Here is a 19,872-nt window from a genome sequence, read left to right as displayed (position 1 = left end):
GAGAAAGCCCAACCATTTGCTTTGCTAACGTTTCTTGATTGATCAAGAGATTTTCTAACTTCAAAAAAGTTGGTTGAACTGGCCAGAACACCAATTATGAAACTGCCAAATTCTGGACGAAGTCCGCGAATAAGAATTCTCCGCATACGGGCCTCACTAATCTTAGACTCAGGGTCAATTTGAGATATCTCCCTACAAATGTTTTTACCATTCATAAAATACTCTGCTATCAACATGTTTTCCTGAGTTAACGTAGCTAACTCATTTTCTAACAATTGTAGGCGGGCATCATTAGCTCGTGAAAATAAGGTTGCAAAAGCATCCCATGCTTCTTTAGGAGTCGTAGCATCTCGTATATGTTCTAATAAATCTTTCTCGATTGATACCTTAATTGCAAATAAAGCTTTTCCTGCTTTGATCATCTATTTCTTCTTCGCTTCCTCGTCGACAGGAATATTAGTGTCTGATCCCAATACTATCTCCCATAATTCCTGTCCTAGAAAATACGACTCCATACAGGATTTCCAATAGCCATAATTGCTATTGTTAAGTTTCTCAATATTGTTTAATGCAACTGCTAATGCCGCCATAATTTCAGGATATATCTATTCCAATAAATCGGCCCTCGGACAGAACCTCGCTCTGATACCACTTGTTGGGAAACGTAATGCGGGCCCTAAATATAACTCAGCTACAAACTCGAATTTATACGGAGAAAATCCAGCAGAGTCTCGACGTCCAAACTGATACTCAATAATAACTTGGCAAAGTATACTTGAACAAACAAACTATTTATTCATCAAACTGGATATTACAAAAGAGGGTTTAAAAAAACTCACCTCGACTCACGCAGTGAGCTAACATACCCAACGCTTTGCAGCATACACTTGAAACTTTAACTCGAGTTCACAAAGTGAACACACGAACTAACACACTCTAGCTCATAAATTGAGCACACCCAAGATCACTCAACCTCACAAGTTTTTCACACACGCTCACTCTTTCACACACATTACACTCAAGCTCACCAAGTGAGCAACTCACTTTCCATGCTCACACGCTATGCCCTCCATCCCTATTTATAGGGAGGAGTAATCGGTGGTGGACGTTTCCACCACATTCTTAATATTTTTTTTTTTTATTTGTAATCATTACCTCCACCGACTTACAAAAAGGAATCGTAGCCTCTTGTTCTTCTCGACTATTCCCAAGAGTCGGTGATGACTCTACATGTTTCAGGTGAGCATTAGACTCATCTCATTGTCCGAGTGAAGGTCCAACCCTCCCAAAGGTCCAGGACTGCTGCTTTGGTGACTGCTGCTTTGGTGTGAGAGCCATCTTGTTGGGATCTTTACTGACCGACTTCATGGAAGAGTCGGGAAAACTTAGGTTCTCTCTTGTTTGTTGGTGAGCCCATAGTCTCTACCAACGCCTCCCACCATTATAAATAGGGACTTAGTCCTTTGTTGCATGTGTCAAGTGAGAGTCTTAAGTGAGTCTCAAGTCAATGAAGTTGTCGGTGTGCCCATTTCGTCAGCTGGTGTAAGTAAAGTTGCGTGGCGATGTTTCGGTGAGGAAGCTCATTACCTGTTTGTCGTAAATTTTCTTTGTAAAGTTTTTTTTATAAATGATAGTAGTTTAAGATTTGAAGCATTTGCATATATTTTTTGGTTGCTTACTTAGCCACTTCGTGAGCTATTTTTATTTTGTTATTGAGATTTACTTAGTGAAACTCTGTCAAGTTTATTATTTAAACTATTTGAGATATCGATATTCTGTTTTATTTTTTCTGCATAACTATTGAATATCATTTGGATTTGGATCTTGTGGGTGATATCTGGACACAATTTTTTTTACATTTGGTATCAGAGTCAGATTCAGTCGAAGGGTCTATATCTAGATCTAGTTGTGAAATTATGTGGGTTAATGTATATTATGATTATATCATAACATTTATGATAACATTAACAGTTACATTGAACAATATTGAAAAACTTGACAATAGTAATTATAGATATTAGAAATCTTGTATGGAATCATATCTTTTACGACAGAGATTATGAAATCTAGTATTGGTATGACATACTAATATTTCTACTCTTGAAGATGCTAAAAAGAAATGACTTGTTAAAGCTGAGAAAACTTAACCACAAATAAAGCTTTCCTAACTTTAACAAGTTGTTTCTTTTTAGCATCTTCCTCAATAAGAATATTAGTATCTAACCCCAATATTATGTCTTACAATTCCTGTCTTAAAAAATATGATTCCATGCAAAATTTTTGAAAATCTATAATTAATATTATTAAGTTTTGCAATATCGTTTAATGCAACTTATAATGCCATCATAATCTCAGGATATAATCATAATATATATTAACCCAAATAGCTTCACCACTGGATCTAGATATTGGCTCTTGGACTGAACCTCACTTGATACCCAAAGTAAAAACATTTGGGCTCACATATACTTAAATATCAATGCCCACAAGATCTGAATGCAAATGATATTCAATAGTTATGTGGAGAAAATCTAGTAGAATCTTCGTCCGCCAAATATTTTAAATAATAACTTGTCTAAGTCTCACTAACAAAATCAAAATAGCTCACTAAATGGCTTTAACTAAGCAATCAAAAACATACGCAAGTGTTTCAAATATAAACTACGATAATTTATAAAAGACTTTACAAATAAAACTTACAACAAGAGTTCAGAAACCAAATCTGAAGAACACTGAAGTTGACTGCGCCATTGTGGAGAAAGGCTAAGGCTGCTAAAGAAGTAAAATGTTGCACTTTATAATAAAAGGTCATGTCATCAACATAGAAGGCTTGCTGGTGCCGAGACTGTTCATGTCTACTCACACGACATAATTCAACAGAGAGGCATTCATCCCACAATTAGATGCCGCCTCTTTAAAACAGGAAGTCAATCTAACCGGTCCTTTTCCTGACATGTAAGGTAGCCAAAGAAATCTGGAACTGGTTGGTGGGTGCACAAATTTGGAAAAGGGAGATTTCCATGTACTGATGTCAAACAAGAATTCGAGGATGGTTCAATGCTGAAATTCATCCCAGATGGTTGAGGAAGAAGTGTTGGAACTCTTCCTTTCAAAGTGATAGTCTGGAGATCGCCGAGCTACAGAAATCAAGTTGCCCACGATAAATGGGAATAAGCTCTGCAAAATCATCTAAACCAATAGTCTGACAAACATGCATAACAGTTCTAATGATGATATGGGCAATAACAGGAACAATTTGCACAGAAAATGATCCTAACCTGATTCAGATCCTTCGTGTTAAATGGAATGCCATTATGAGAGTGGTGGCTGTATGGAAGGAAACGAAGGAGCAAAGGTCAAAGTGGCAGAAGGGTGGAGATCAAGCAGAGATGGACTTGTTAAGTGAGTGGTTGGGTAGAAATGTTCAGTAACAACAGAGGCTGGGAAAGGACGCCTAGCTGGAATGATCCAAGGAGAAGGAAAGCTCTGGAGATTGGGAATATGTTCTATGTTTAAGATGTATATAGAGCTTGCTAAAGATATTACACATTAGCTACTTTGAATGTGGGAAAGATTCTCAGTAAATATGGATTAACCGATCGTAGAAATGATTCTGGTTCATAGGAACTTAAAGGTACAGGGGCAGAGATCCTTTTGTTTTGGCGCACTGTGGGTGGTTCTACGTATGTGGGATATGTTTTGGGGCTGTTGGGTTTCAATGGCCAGGTCGTTTTTCTTTTTATGCTGATGCTGAGGCCCTCTCTGCGTTGTAATTTGAAAGCATATTTTTCCATCGGAACATAACATGGGTAAATTTTTTGTGCTTGCTTACATTTTTTTCCCCATGAAATAAAGGAGTAACATAACATGGATGAAATTCTTTTGTGTTTAGTTTTAAGAAATGAGGAACTGATGAAATTATACTAAACGGACTTGAAGGCCATCTCCGAACATCCCGTGCAGCGTAATTTTTTTCAGGTTAAACAAACGTGGCTCTCAAAAAAAAAATTTTAAGGGGGAAGGAGAAGAGGGAAGAGAAACTAAAACAATGGGATTGGAATTAGAAAGAACAGAATGAAACTGTTCATTCAGTGTAAATTTTTTGTGCTTGCTTACACTTTTTTTCCCATGAAATAAAGGAGTAACATAACATGGATGAAATTCTTTTGTGTTTAGTTTTAAGAAATGAGGAACTGATGAAATTATACTAAACGGACTTGAAGGCCATCTCCGAACATCCCGTGCAGCGTAATTTTTTTCAGGTTAAAAACAAACGTGGCTCTCAAAAAAAATTTTTTAAGGGGGAAGGAGAAGAGGGAAGAGAAACTAAAACAATGGGATTGGAATTAGAAAGAACAGAATGAAACTGTTCATTCAGTGCTAATTACACGGTCAACTAACAACTCAAGCGAAAGTCACTAAAATGAAAAAAATGTTAGTAACACAGAAGACATGACAACTGCTCGTGGATCAATTCATCAGGACGAGATCGTCGTCTGCTTATTTATCCTGCTAGAACGCCGAACTGGAGTCACAGTGGCTTCATCAGCGGAACCCTGCAGCACAACAGTCAGAAAGTTGACTCCAATGTTCAACAACTATGGTACCGAGTGCATCATCGATTGAAAAATTAAAAAGTCCAGAGTGATGAGAAAGACTTACCTGTTTAGTTGGTAACTTCTCGTAAGTGGTAAAGCTTCCATAAGAAAGAGAATCGTCAGGATTGGAGACAGATGAACCACGTCGAGGTCGCCGACTCCTTTCATACTTCAGGATAACCTCTTCAGTTTCTTTTGGAGCGCGACGTTGGTAGCGCATAGTTTTCTCTGAGGTGGTGCTGCTCATTTCCATGGAATATGATTCTCCGGTCATTTCCATTTCAGAAACAGGATGATGCCCAATATTGTCTTGCACATCATCTGTAGCCTTCATCTTCACATACTCCATCTTGCGATTGTTGTTTGTCTGCCGGTAAGTAACTGCAACAACAGTTAAGGCAATCAAAAGGACCCCCAAAGCTACCTGAATCCCCAATGTTTCCCGTGATGATGTTGGATGTTTCAATTGGTCCATTGCAGCTGACGGTTCTTCGATTGCCTCTTGCTTAGGAAAACCTGAAGATGTAGTCGGATCAAGGTCTTCAGTAAATGGAGCCTGCATTTCAGGTTCCTCAGAACTGCTAAGTTCAGTAAGTCGGTCCAATGTGGTGGATTCCGGTACGCTGGCTTCAACTTCCGAGATAGATTGCTCATTCTCTACAACCGGAATCACTTGTTCCAGTGGCAATGGTACCTCATTTGCATACTCCATCACACCATCGACTTCAATCTCAGAGAGTGGCCGTTCGACTGAGGTCGCCATTATTACTTCCGGTTGGGGAAATTCAACGATAGCAACTGAATCAGCAACCTTTGAGGCTGATATTTGATAATCAAGAATCGGCGTTGTCACTGAAGCATCTTCTGTCCGGGCAGGTTCAGCCTTCATATTTTCCACTTGTTTGGTTCCAGAGTAGCTTCTGCTCTCAGCTAGATCTGCAATGGAGAACGTTTCCTGGCACACATTCTCTTCTGCCAGGCTAACAAAACACGATCTTGACACGTTGCCATGATACATCAAGGATGATAAAAGCAGGGGAGAATCGATCATGGGCAGACATAAAGAAGCAATAGCAAGAACAAGAACAACCTTTATAAGTTTGGGCTTCAGATAAGATTTTGAACAAGAACTTTTTGAAACACCAAACTGTGCTTCTGCGACATCTCCTTGAGCCTTGACTTTGGCCCCTGGTTCAGGAGATGAAGACACAATTCCTTGCTGGTTCTCCTTCTCAGACTTTGTTTCATCAGAAGGAAGGATTCTTCTGGTCGACTGAAGTCCAGAAGAAGCCTCAATTTCTGATGGGCGGTTTTCTTCATTGTCGCCATCGGGTTCAAGTCCAGTCGGAAACCCATTTTCAGAACTGTGGTTTTCTTCATTGTGGTAATCTCCTTCAAGCCCAGCCGTAAACCCAATTTCAGAACCACTGTTCTCTTGAAGTTCTTCTTCACCAGTCAAGCTGCTTTCAGATGCGAAGCTGCTCTCCAACCGCTTCTTAATCGTGGGCTTGTCGTCCCTCCGATACCTTTCAAGACGTGGATTGGGGCTGTAACGTAGGAATTCTGGCCTTGGGGACAGAAAGTTAACGTGGGGATCATAAGGAGGTAGGGAAGCATCGTTAGGTGAGGCACGAGCGAGGATCTTTGGGTCCTTCAGTTCTTCCGGTTCTGAGTCATTTTTGACATTCACCACGCTCCGGTCCTCAACAGTGGTTCTGCTGAAAGCTTCAGGTTCTTGGACTTGGGGTGAACTGGTAGAGGAGAACGGAGATGCATTATGATCGACCGAATTCCTCTCCGACAGTACCTTCTTTCTCGGCGAGGCCGCTACCTTCGAAGCCGCAGAGATCGTCGGAGCCATGAAGTTCTTTGTTCCCTTGGAAAATGAAGGTAAAGGTCCTGAACGAGCCAGTTTGGGAACATGCCGATTTTCATCTCTGTCGTCTTCTTTGTGCTCGAAGGAAGCTCTCAGACTTGGGGAAACGCTTCTCTCTCTCACTCCGGAGCTTCGTTGGTGAAAATCTGCAAATAAGACCCCAAGAGAAATCAGAGTGAGTGAAAGCAGAGCAATCAAAAGATAACCGAAAGGGAGAACAAAACAAGAAAAGCAAACAGTTTACCGGAAGGACTATTGGTCTTCATCCCGGAGTTGGCATTCTGAGCCCTTTTAGCAGCGTTTCTGGTATCTGTACTGCGGAAACTAGCCGATGATCTCTCAGGAAGAGGAGAAGGAGACCTAGGAGAGAAGGCCGCCATGGATCCTGTTCTTGTTTACAGTCTGCAACTATCGGAAGGATTCAAAGGATTTTGACCGTTGCGAGGAAGACGAAGAGCTTGGAAGGGGAAAGGGGAAGAGGAAACAATGGAATATCGCCGTCGATCTTTCTTTTAATCCACCGTCCCAACGGCTAGTTTCCTTGTGGCTCTTTATTTTAAAAACGAACGTGTGACCGTTGGAGAAGTTCCCGCTTGCCTAACTAGAACCCGGCGAAGCTTTTGCAATATTTTAACGTTTGACCCCGCAGTCTTAACTTCTCTCATATTCTCATATATAAGACAGCCTTTTCTTTGTGCTTGTGGGTGGCAAATTTCAAACTCTCTCTCTTTCTTTTTTTGGCGCTCAATGGTTTACCACATATCCAACAAATGAACGATTTCACACAAAACTAGTCATAAATAAACGTTTATGGATGAGATTGCCAAGTTTTGTGCATTTCCGATGCTTGGCCTGAGGTTTGGACGCTTTCATGGCAGAAAGTTTGTTTCTAGTGAGAAATCTTTTTTATGTTAATTCTCTGTCAGCAGGGTTTCTCACTACCCGATAAAGCCGAAGGCCCCACCTAACCTCTTAACTGACTGCCTACTAACCCCTACCTTGTTAGTTGCGGCAAGCTTATTTTTAGTTAATTAGATTCACATGTCTTAACCATTCATGAGAAGATTTGAAGACTTGTGAAATAACTTTGAAGAAGTTATCAAAATTCTTACACTTAGTATAAAGGCCGAACAATATTTTTTAGAATTTTTATATGGGTCATAAGAATAAAGGGACGAGCATGAACAATATTGAAACTCTTACATTATTTTTCAGACTTTTTATATATAAGCCATAAGAATAATGCAACAGACATGGACAATAGACTACTGATTTCCTGGTCAGTTTATGCACTTAAGGTTGTGCATTGTAGTGGGGTTTTATTGCTTGTTTCTTAGGATCATTAATGCAGTGGAAGGGAGGATTTCTTCTTTAGTTCACAATCAACCCTTAAACTAAATTAGGGGGAATCGAAAAACAGGAATTTCATAAGAACAATTATAAAAAAGGGAAACACGAAAGATAATTAGGGTTTCATTCAACTCAAGGCCCCAGGTCTAAACACCCTAATAAAGTAAAAATGGATCTATGGATTTGGAACCAAACAAAAGAGAATAATAAACAAAAATCCAAGATATGAAAAATAGATACTATTGCTTCACTCCTGCTTCAATCGTTACGTAAGGTGAGTGTGGATTATGTCTTTACATTTCAGGAGCTCTGTCTATTATGAGAGGGACGTACATGCCTAGGGACGTACATGCCTAGGGGTAGAGTCAAAAATTTTTTGTGAGGGGGTTGAATTAAAGTATCTAATTTTTAACATGGGACGAAATATCATATTTCAAAATTTTTATAGAGAACAAGTAAATTTTTTTAAAATTTACATGTAAATTTTTGATTTTTTTTTTTGAGGTGGGGCCAGGGCCCTTGCCTTGGCTCCGCCCTTTCACATGCCCAAATTCAAATTTATAGGAAAAGAGGTTTTCATTAGATTAGTGCCTAACTATTCATGGTTGGAGTGTGACATGGGGAGAGGCATGTAGCTGCAGGGTGATACCTAGGTCTAGTGTTAAGAGCATGGCTCCTTCTCTCTCTTATGACACCAAGAGAAGGAACCGAGAAAGAGAAAGAGAAAGAAGAAGAAGAAGACAAAAAGATTTGATGTAGGTTCTCCAACATCTACGGCTGCACAAAGTTTTTCCCTATGACAAAAGAATCAGATAATATAAGAAACTGCATCCCACTTAAACATGGGGATTAGAGAAAACTAGCAAAACACAATATTAAACATGAATGCACTTACAGATCAGACTCCATACTCCAACATCTAGCACTATTATTAGTATTGTCTACATCTCATAATAGTATTTAGTTCAAATCCCCATTGTTTCGTTATTTCAATGCTTGGAGTAATAAAAGAGATGGGTGTACGATCAGTATGGCACAGGCTTGATCTGGCCCTATTTTTTGGTATCCTATTTGTCTAAGCTCAAACAAATGAGATTAGTTTTATCTAAATAGAGAAAATGTTTTATGGCAACATCAACCATAGAATAACAAGTCTAAAAAACGAATCAAATAAGGTTCAACTGTACATGGAGAAAGCCGTCCTTGGTGCAACAGATCTAGAATTTCACTCACGGAGGAGCTTCGTTCTTCTTTGGAGGAGGAAGACATCTGGAAGCGAAAAGGTTGCAAAAGAAGGCTTTCTCAAAGCAATTAAAAAAAAAGGATTAGTTCTTGCCATAGCGAGTTGCTTTAGTTCGGATATCAGGTATGCCTACCAGGTCCTGAAGGGCGTAGCATAGCAAGTTAGTCTGAGAGGTATGCACTCGATGTGTCCACAGTTCGATTCTCATGAGACCTACTCATTTGAACTACAAATGGTGGCATGACTTGAGTTGAAAACATAATTCCTTAAGACCACCCAGGTTCAGTAAGGAGCAGTGATGGAGCCACGTGGTGACTGGTGTGGGCAACTCTTCACAAAGGTTATTTGTTTTTACATTACCAATTTGATATATTTTAGTGCTCATATATATAAGTGCCCCAAAAATTATGAAACTTATTGAATTAGTGTCACACCAGTCAAAATTTCTGGCTCCGCTAGTGGTAAGGAGGGTGGCTTTGCATCACACGTACTACTAGTATGCATTGCATACCTAGATATTGAGGAAGATAATGGTGACCTGTTTCCATATATTGAGGAGGGTCCAAGGCTAGTTCTACAAGTTCATTGGTCCTGATGGATTCTTTCTAGCAGGATACTGTCATGCACATTAGGAAGTGATAGGACGTGATACATTCCTTGCGGTGGACGACTTGTTCAAAAGTAGTTAGGATTAACAGCTCTCATCCGGTCCTCATTCCAAAGTCTGAAGCAGTTAGGAGCATGCAAATCTAAGGCCGATTGCATTATGAAACTCTATAAAATAATTCCTTGGATTTTTTCTGACCAAATGAAAGTGGTGTTATATAGAATAATTGGTTATAAACAGGCTGCATTTTCGCTGGAAGGTGACCTTTATGATGATGTGGTGACTGCTCATGAAAGAATTCGTCTATCAGGTAATGGGAATCATTTTTCTGCTAGTTCGAAATTGGACATAACGAAAACTTATGACAAGGGTTCATTGGTGTTTTATGAGGAATGCACTTTGTCAATTAGGTCGTGTTTGATTACCACGGACCGCAGACCTCCCAAGATTCCCAAGGATGGGCAAATGCCCATGTTCACCTTTGTTGTTGACATATTTGTGTTGCAGTCTAGAGCAACAACATACAAGTCCTAAAGAACCTAATAAGTTGTCCATGATTCCATTTCAGATGGAATGGTGTGTGAGGAGTTGTTGATTAAAGAGAGAGGAACTTTTCAGGCTGGAAAATCCTTCTTACTTCCATTTGCAGGTACATTATGCTTAATCATACTAAAATGCAAATTATCCAGTTTTGATGTGGTTTTTTTAAGCTTCCCGTGGGAATGAGAAGATATTAAGCTCCGTCATAGCAAGGTTCCTATGAAGTGAGGAGGAGGGCAACTGCAAACAGCACCTGATTACACGGGACATATTAGTGTTTGCTTGTAATAGCATAAGGCTTGGGTTGTGCTAACAAGTAAGAGGTACCTGGGGTTTCCTAGTTTCTGAACTTACAGAGGATCCAAGATGTCATCTTGGTTGGTGGGGATTGTCTAGAATAGAAGATGAAACTAAATGGCCTGTGGTGGATGGCGATATAAGGTTTTGGCAGGATTGTTGGTCTGGTATGTGTTTGTACAAATGTCTATCTGGTGTAGAGTGGGGAAGATTTCATGATAGTTTTGGCATTTTAGTTAGGGATGCTATTTCTTCTTCTAGTATTGATCTCTTCATATTGAAGAGATTATGGACAAGCCAAGTGAAACCCCTCATGCGATTGTGTGCACAAACAAGAAATTGGGTTAATTGTACATAGAAAACGTGTGGCAGAAGGTGAGGAAATAGTTTTTGGCTAAACAAAGGAGCGGGCAGGTGTGGTTAAAGGAGGCTCGCCACGAGCTAGATGGTTTATGGACATTGCTGTTTGTGGCAGATTTCCGATGCTGGATCGCATCATTCTTTTTTGTGTGGTAAGGGAGGAAGAGAGCTGTTATTCTGTCCCAAACTTGCCAAGGTCATATGGAGACGTGTGCAAAGTTTGAAAGGAAGGGCATTCCTTGTATGGAAATTCAACAGGGAATTAGATTTTGGTTTGGTTAATTTTGAAAGGGTTCGTTGAATAAGTGTTGGAGGATCCCTTTTCACAGTCTTGCATGATTGAAGGATCTGAGTATAGGCCTTTAGAAGCTGCCAAGGAGATCTGGACACTCTGTTCAGGGATGTTTTTAGCAGCTTTACAATCGATGATTTTTGGCTGCAGGTGGGTTTTCTGCCAAGTAAATGGTTCTAGATAGTGGTGTTGGCATTCAGGTTGCTCCCAACAGGGTCTGATGGAGATTTATTCAATCCTATTTTTATAGTCTCTTGGTGAAAATTTGATAAGTTTTACTAGCTCCAACAAATGAGTCGAACAACCCAAATTTATAAAGCCTGGAAAAGAAATTGTGAAATCTAATGCCGGTCGGCTTTCCAAATGAATCAAATTTCTGTTGTCCTAAAACTCATTCTCACCACATTAGTTTGTGTTATTTTATGTGAGAATCTCTGAAGTCAAATGGAAAGAATCGGTTGAACAACCATAAATATTTATTTACCACGCGTGTATTTCATCGACCGAACAAAATTCAACTACAAATAAATAAGTATGCACTCAAGACTATAGATAACCATCTTCGAAATGAGATCAAACTTATATATACAATTGCATGCTCAAAGACTTACCCGCTACACTCTGACTAGTTAACCGAACTTGGAACGCAACAAGGACTGATCCAACTTTTCAATGTTTCGGCCACTAGTAACTGCAGAGTCGCAAAAACTTTTTGTAGTTGAATTCCAAGGACCACAGGGGTTTCATTAAAAGGATTTCAAAATTTCAGAGTTTCAAAACGGGCAGTTCAATAATTTTAGCATTGGATTCCTTATGTCATAACCGAATGGTGCAACACAGACGCGCTTTAGGCAGTTCAAGATATTAGCGACTGTCTTTCTCTCTCTCTATTTATAATATCTTTGTTTGCCAATTGCCGTGCACACGCACAAATAAATACATACAAACCAGAGACACCGAACAACATTTATCTTGAGTAAACAGTTTAAATGAATCGTTGTTTAGGAGTCGAGAGTTATACCAACCAGTTAATATTCAAATGTTATAAGCCAATTCTTACAAACCAAGCATGCAAAAACCTCTGTATAGTTCATGACTGGAAACCAAATAAAAAGACCCTCCGAAAAACCCAGCGAACGTCTCGTTGGATAACATGAAGGTCACCCATGATGAATCAGGTGTCCAAGGAGTTGCAGAGACTTTGGTCAGCATCGAGGCCAAGAAAAATGCACGCATAGGTCAATTTGGAGCGAAACTGCAATCTGCATGCATCGGTTCAACAGAATGGTTGAAAAAAAAATATAATTAAGCAAACAGACTAGCGAATTCGCTGCTCTGGGAGCAGCATCTTCACATGAACACGAAGGTGCATATCTATACGTTTCTGTGATTTTTGGCCTTGTATAATCATCGACTGGCGACCGCCTTCCTCAGCATCCGATATCACAGCCTCTAGAGGAAGATTAAACTGCCCTCCCAGTCAAGAGGTCTCTTAGCATCATCATCCAGGCGCAGTAAAGGTTTCCAACTTGAGCCCATTAACCATTACCCGCAGGACACCTTGTCATCTTGCTTTGCCCTAGGCTTAGAAGGAACCCTGTGAATACTTGCTCATATTCAGGCATCTTGCCAAAACCTGAAACATTTCACAAAGCTGGCTAAGTAAACCCAGCCATAATTCATTCTATTTCGGTTGTGCTCTTAGGTAACAAGTATGTGGAAAGTGGCAACAAAGACCATAGATTAAAACAGCACCTGCTAATGCCTACAATCTATGACCAATGAAGCACAAGAGGCCACCTATTGGGCAAACAAAGCCATCCAATTGCTTTTTCTCTCTTTTGTTCCCATCTAAGGCTGAAATGTTCTTTACTACTCGGACATGGTATAGCCATCTAAAAATGTATCCAGGACAATCCTTACTCAAACATACGCTGGGGACCGGACAAACAGAATAAATAAAAGATTTTACTGGTCTAAAGTTTAAACATCAAAATAAATAGTAAATATAGACATACCAGGAAAATAGTTAATGTCGATAACAAAGTAACAGTCTCTGGTACCGTGCTCCCGAATTATATCAATGTTGAATAATTGGAGACCCTGTTGACAGAAATGTAAGCCATGGCCACCATGGGAACTAGAAAACATTCAGAAAATCATAAATATACTTACCAGCCGGTGTCGAAGTTCACGTCCAAGTTTCTCAAGCAGTGAGAGGGGTGGAAGTTCTACGCAAGAAACATGATCATAATATCATGAAGAAGAATATAGAGTTTCAACAAAGGAAACTTATAACCAGAAATCTCACCAGAAACACATGGATCTAATTCAGCATTATCAGCAGAAGCTGCAGAACTAGAAACCCTTGGAAACTGAATAACTCCAACATTATGCAATGTCTCAGAGTCCTCAACATCTGGCAGGGAAAAACGCCTCACCACCTTAATGGTTTCTCCAACAATGTAGACTTTGAAAAGTACACCACCTTCAACCACAACAGAAGAAACAAAATAAGCTGTGATCTATTGAGGTGTGTTGTATACTTGTATCTTAGTTTTAAAAGGTGACTAAACATGGCCTTTACCATGGTTAACAAACTCCTGCAAAACCAATGGAGGTTCAAGCTTTGACAATGAAGACTGATCATATGCAAGAGATAATTCATGAGACTTCGCAGTTCCATCCACAACCAATGGCTTTGCAACTGTAACAGGGATAGAGAACCGTTAGACATTGTTCTTAAGAAACTCAAACAAGCATTTTCAAACATGCTACAAATTCAAATTTCAGACTATTATATCTCGCAGAGGAAGATTCACAACCACAATCCGAGTTGCAAAAGCAAACACAACATCAAGATGATTAATGTATGGGATCATCTATAGTGGAGCAGCAAAGGGAGCCCCATGAAACAACAGACTAAGACATAAATACTGGAAGAACAAAATTTTGAACATTTTTTTACATGCCATACTAGTAATTTTCTGGTGCCACTGTACTACACGTGTCCATATATATATATATATATGTCATTTCAGGAGAAAGAAAAAGTGAAAAAATAGAAATCGAAGAAGAATATGGATCTATGTAATTGGAAAGAGAAGCAGGAATACAATATCATTTTGTAACTGCTCATTAATTAAAAAATCAAAAGTAAAATCATTGAAACCCATATCATTTGCTTTTGTTTACAGTGGACCTAGGAAGATAAGCACTTTCGGCTCCAAGAACATCTTATCAAGACAAATCGCTCTGGAGGACGTTATAGTGACTGCTGAATGCACAAACCCTACCATGACAGGAATCATGGTATATCAAAGGAACTTTCACACCTACCAAGAGGTAGCCTTAGGCCAGCTCTGTTTACTGCATCAGGAATTGAAGCTGGATCTCCATATATGGTTAACTGCCTGGGAACACCAATTTTGCCTGCAACAAATAGAAATACAATTAGGTTAAGGAGACAAACATATAAAATGATTCTTATTTTTAATTTCAACGATCCATAATCTGCACTCTCAGAAGCACTATGCCACATATTTCCCCAGAATTTGCATCAAGTTTTGAAGGATAGCTTGTAATAAACATATCCATCTAGATGATAATGGCAGAATTACCATTCTGGTCACACAAGTTCAAATCAGCCACATCCTGGAGCATTGATTGGCGATTATGTAAATGTTCAATGGCATAAGGAGGGTCAAGGATGATGACCTCAGGGTGCTTTTTCCTGTATTCCTGAAAGCAGATTAAACCGGTTAAGGGCACTCCCAATTTCTATGTGGAACTAGGAGAACAGGCAATAACTCAGACAGGAGATCAATATATCCACCAGCCACCAACAGAAAACACAAATAAATTGGATTTCTTTTTTATTCTGCTCAGCTTTAACAAATGGTTACATCAAAGTTCCAGATTACCAATATAAATGGTATCCCAAAATAGGTTATTCCCATTAGCATAGACGCTTCTGCATGAGCACACAGCAGATATTACTGACCAGAAACTTTAGAAAGGACCTACCAAGAGAGCATTTTGGAAGCTAACTCCCTATCAAGACATCTATATTAGGGGTATCATACAAGCTGCAGAGTGTAATGACGGCACTGCAGAGGCACATCCCAAGTATGGTGTGGTCAATGTGACTATTGATGTAGTTCCTATCTATTTACTTCCTTTAGTAATGCCTATCAAACATTACAGCTAGTCTTCTAAAAACTCACCCAAATGCACCTTCAGAGTTCAGATATTTCTTTAGCTTACATGCATCCTAATTGTGTAGGCCGAATCCTGCATAATTCAACCTTTTTCCTTGGATGATTTTGACTAGCTGTGCTATTAGCTTAACATTATAGATTTTCTAACAGGGTATACTTATATTACTTTGTCAAACCTCGTGGAATCACAAGTTTACGCTCTTCATTGAGCCACTAGCTGGAAATCACTAAAAATATCACTCTTATGTCTTGGTAAGTTGGTAAAGTCATCGGTCCCAGATTGTCCACTGTGCTCCACTACCAATAGATTCAAATTATATATATGAAAACCTTACCAAAGGTTTATGCACTGTTAATATATTTTCAATCGCTGTAAAGGGTTGAAGAATATGGAGAATATCATCCAAGTAAAAAAGTGTTAACTTCAAATGCTTTAAGAGTTGGGTCGTGTTTGAAAGCATACAGGGGAAAATCTCAGTCAAAATGTCCAAAATGTTCTCCTCCATTATTTTTTTGCACCTCCAGGCCCAGTGGAGCAAGAAAAGAACTGAAAAAACAGAACATCTTGGATACGAGAAGACATTTTCTACCATGTCTGAAATCTGAACAGGGAGCACAGTCCAGTCAAAATGCCCATCTCAGATATTCACTTCTGCCACTCAAACACCCTCTTAGGCTTTTAAGTTTTACCCCTCCCTCCCTCTCTTTACACCTGCTGACCATGGGCCCAAAGCCCCATCAGGGTGCCATTAGTCCCTTCTCCTACAGGCAGGTTCACCGCCTCCTACTCCTGCTTGCTGGATACCCATTGACACATCTAAGCCGCAGCAGCACCTGCATCGACACCAGTGTTGCATCAATGCAGGTGCAGAAATGCTGCATCCATGTGATATAATTTCCTACTTCCACATAAAGAACTTAAAGCTAATATATATCTTTTTTTGCAAAAATTGTAGTCTTTATGGATTTCCTTCAATAGGTTAACTCCATAACATTTTCACGTTCATCAACTGAGTCTTTGTATGTGTAAAAAGACAACCTCAGAGAAGTTGAGATGCTGAATATAAACTATCAGTGAAAATTTGCTGGTAGTCTGGTACTACTTTTATGTCATTTGCTTCATCCTTTTAGTAACATGCATCTTCCTTGTATCAATTACTCATGCATTTACACCTTAGATTGTTGTTCTTTTGGCTTCAGAAGATAATTAGAACAAAACAAGTTTTTTTGGACAAAAGAGCACGTAACAACAACTTATTAATTATTATTAGTTTATTACTATTAAAAATGTATTCCTCTTCATGCGAAGCAGCATTTTTAATTGTTGATTTCTCACAGATGCTGGATATTGTTTTTGCTGATTCTAGTATAGATATTGAGGTTTTTGTATATTGCCTTTATGAGCACTTTTCTTCCTTTAACTCATTGCAATAAGTGTGTCAGCCTAGCAGGAGGTAGGTTGAATAATTTACAGGAGAGAAATTGAACACATTCTCTTCAAATCTTTTGCAGCACGACAAAGAAAGTAAAAAACTTAGATAAAAGCAAGCAAGATCTTAGCAGGCAAGATCATGCAAATATCAGAGACCATAATTATTTAGAATTTAGATAACAATCTTAGGTATCTAGTCATAATGCTGGAAAGGTCAGAGAGAAACCATTCTATATATTGATAAGGCAGAAGAGAGTTTTTTTTTTTTACTTTAAGCCTCTAAGAGATGCTTGTTGGAACTATAAGCTTAGTAGTTAATCCATCATGGATTATATCTTACTAGAGTGACATCACACAGAAGATGAACACACACCACAAAATAGCCATACACGTTAAGAATGTAAATGGCATGAGGAACATGGGCATAACAGTAACAGATACACAACAGGTGGTAAGCATACCAACCTCTAGAACTTGATACCATTCCTTTCCAGATAACTGTAGAGAAATAAAAAGAACCCAATAAGAAGAAATGGATATACAAGAAAAAATCCAAAGAATGAGTCACCATTAAAAGGCAATTCTATTTCTAACTGCTTACCAATATATGAAGTTATGAACATACTAAAAATAACATCAAATAAAAAATGGAAAGAATATCGGTAGAAAGAATTGGAGGGAAACATGATGGAGGAAGTTGGAAACCTTGTGCAAGATTATATCAAATGGGCCTTGATCCAAAAGAGATTGGCTCTGATCTATAGCAACAAACACTATTCCATTCTTCCTGCATGACTTAAAGGTAATACCCATGATTATCATTTAAGAATTGAAAAGAAATGTATTCAATAAAATTTTCATCCTTAATGAGCCATACTCAAACAGTAAATAAGAAGACAAGTTCAGTAACTAAATCTTTTAGCATGAGCTAGTTCCCGACATAATATGCGTAGGAGATAAAAATCAGGAAAAGAAATGGAGAAATGAGATAGAACACCATACAACCAATGACAATTATGGGAGTAAGTAAAGAACGAGTAGAAAGCACAAAGTTGATTTTTTTTCCCCAAATGGTGTCAGAGAAGCATGGACTTTGGAAATGACAGCCTTCTCATAAGTAGGTTGGGTCATATTAGCCTTGATGGATTCCTCATGCAGACTCACGATCAACAACGAATTGTTGAAGGGCTATTGCTTTCAAAGCTCATGCTCTGACACCATTGGGAAAAAAATATTAACTCCTGGCCCACCTATTCATTGTCTACTGTTACAGTACCATTCTTCTGATGTTCATCAACTTTCATTTAAGTTTGCGACTACTATACCCTTTCATCCTGTGTCAAATGAAATAAATACTATAAAGCAACGAGAGAGGAAAAGGAAAAGAAAAGACACGCACACACATACAGATATAATGCATACACAAACATTAAAAAAGAAACAACAGAGGATAAAAAATGGTAAACAGGTAATAGCTCAGAATAAGCAAAATGCCAAGGTACACTTTAATAAGAACAAGAAATCGAAATAACAAAAAAAAAAAAAACCACATAACGAAACTGTGTAAATCACATCAACATCCTCTTCTCGAGCAGCACGTGGCATGGACGAAAGCATTTCACTTGCATCATTCCGCCACTAATCTAGGCAAAATGAGAACGATGCTGCAAGTATTCTTATCCGATCATCAGCATAGAGCAAAAGTGAAGACTCCACTTTGTCTTGTGCACGGACTGTGATAGTAGTTTCAAAAGTCAATAATGGGCGAAGAAGATTTGGATTTGGTTGCTACAATCTCAGTGACTAGGAGAATGACAGTTTCTCGCATCGTGATCCATCATAATTCCCTGTATATAGATTTGCAACTCACAATGAACACATTCCTTGTTTTTTATGCCACAAGAGATGGGGAGAAAGTTGCTAGAACATGACACTCAGGCTTTTGCAGGGCTCAGACTAAGAACTTTATGTACGTACAGGGACTTGAACCAGTAGAATCAAGTTAATCAACGTCAACCAGAAAAAATGATGTTCCTTGGAACCTCTTTTATACCTTACGTAGTCAAACAGCTTCCCTTATTCAAGATGAAAATTCCAATATAAAATTGCAGCAACAAACTGGGCATTCAAAGATTTAGATGAGCACAAAATTCACGGACAAGGACATCTTGTCAGAGAGAGAATCAGCCGAAGCATATATTGACCGCATCAAAGTATTCGCACATTCTTTTTTTACATTCGCAAAATATGGAGGAGATAGCAGTCAGCATGCAAATTTCATTAGAGAACACGGGATTTCATAAAAAGAGATCCCGAACAGGAGAAATTAGCAAGAAAACCAATCTCAAGCAAACCAATCAAATTAAGAGGAAGAAATGACTTGGCATCCACAAAATGAAGAAGAAGACGCAGAAAATTTTAATAAACGACACAAAAAAATCATCCAAAGAAAACCTTGCTAACGCCTCAAATGTGGGGCGCAAGAAGCTCTTGATCTTCTTCGCTGTGAGGGCGTATCCTACGACGACGACGGGCTTCTGCTGAGAAGGAAGAGAAGGCACGTGGCCCATGCCCAGGGAATACAATCCCCCGTTCCTCTCCTCCTTCTCCCCCCATTCACCGTCGTTCCTGTAGGGAACCTTGAGCGGCTCAGCCACAGCGTCGATCTTGACGGCGTTCCAATCATGGCCAACGGAGATCCTCGGCGATACCATAACGGACTCGCCGAGGAGCCTCATACCTCTCCAACCTCCCCCTCCCTCCCTCCCTCCTTCCCTTTCACAGGAAAGAGATGCCAGGACATCGAAGCCCTTAAAAACCAGAAATCTCCAGCCCTCCGATTGAAGAATGAATCGAGCAAGGAATAAGAAGAAGAAACAAAGAAAGAGGAGGAGGAGAAATATCGATAACGATCGCCCAGAACGCCACACGCACCAGAAGGCGCTCGGAGATGACAACGATTTGGAAACGCAGGAACCGCCAGATTTAGCAGAAAGGGTCCCAAATTAGAGGAGGAAGAAGAAGGGAGAGAAGAGAGGAGGAGAGGCCGCCAGGCGG

The 19,872-nt window shown here is 39.3% G+C and overlaps 2 protein-coding genes across 2 annotated transcripts; both read right to left on the bottom strand.

Moving 5' to 3' along the window:
• Positions 1 to 4,327: 4,327 nt before the first annotated feature.
• Positions 4,328 to 6,996, bottom strand: LOC116252403 (uncharacterized). The gene is made up of 3 exons (XM_031626634.2): positions 6,719 to 6,996; positions 4,663 to 6,620; positions 4,328 to 4,556 (listed from the first exon to the last, which is right to left on the bottom strand). The coding sequence occupies exons 1-3, from the start codon at positions 6,852 to 6,854 to the stop codon at positions 4,479 to 4,481; spliced, it is 2,172 nt and encodes a 723-aa protein (XP_031482494.1). The 5' UTR covers positions 6,855 to 6,996; the 3' UTR covers positions 4,328 to 4,478.
• A 5,182-nt stretch (positions 6,997 to 12,178) lies between these two features.
• On the bottom strand, positions 12,179 to 19,872 carry LOC116252853 (inositol-tetrakisphosphate 1-kinase 3-like). The gene is made up of 10 exons (XM_031627440.2): positions 19,270 to 19,872; positions 17,521 to 17,602; positions 17,281 to 17,313; positions 14,784 to 14,904; positions 14,503 to 14,595; positions 13,751 to 13,870; positions 13,475 to 13,651; positions 13,339 to 13,394; positions 13,182 to 13,266; positions 12,179 to 12,799 (listed from the first exon to the last, which is right to left on the bottom strand). The coding sequence occupies exons 1-10, from the start codon at positions 19,551 to 19,553 to the stop codon at positions 12,702 to 12,704; spliced, it is 1,149 nt and encodes a 382-aa protein (XP_031483300.1). The 5' UTR covers positions 19,554 to 19,872; the 3' UTR covers positions 12,179 to 12,701.

The sequence above is a fragment of the Nymphaea colorata genome, chromosome 4 (assembly GCF_008831285.2).
Source record: "Nymphaea colorata isolate Beijing-Zhang1983 chromosome 4, ASM883128v2, whole genome shotgun sequence".
Taxonomy (NCBI): domain Eukaryota; kingdom Viridiplantae; phylum Streptophyta; class Magnoliopsida; order Nymphaeales; family Nymphaeaceae; genus Nymphaea; species Nymphaea colorata.
Note: the sequence above shows the minus strand (reverse complement) of the source record. Positions and strands in the feature narration are given on the sequence as shown.

Coding starts and splice junctions, on each gene's coding strand:
- LOC116252403 (XM_031626634.2), bottom strand. CDS start 6,854: ATGGCGGCCTTCTCTCCTAGGTCTCCTTCTCCTCTTCCTGAGAGATCA. Junction 6,621..6,718: donor GAAGACCAATAGTCCTTCCG/GTAAACTGTTTG, acceptor TCTTATTTGCAG/ATTTTCACCAACGAAGCTCC. Junction 4,557..4,662: donor AGAAGTTACCAACTAAACAG/GTAAGTCTTTCT, acceptor GTTGTGCTGCAG/GGTTCCGCTGATGAAGCCAC.
- LOC116252853 (XM_031627440.2), bottom strand. CDS start 19,553: ATGAGGCTCCTCGGCGAGTCCGTTATGGTATCGCCGAGGATCTCCGTT. Junction 14,596..14,783: donor GAACTTGTGTGACCAGAATG/GTAATTCTGCCA, acceptor TATTTGTTGCAG/GCAAAATTGGTGTTCCCAGG. Junction 13,871..14,502: donor TGGCCTAAGGCTACCTCTTG/GTAGGTGTGAAA, acceptor TCCCTGTTACAG/TTGCAAAGCCATTGGTTGTG.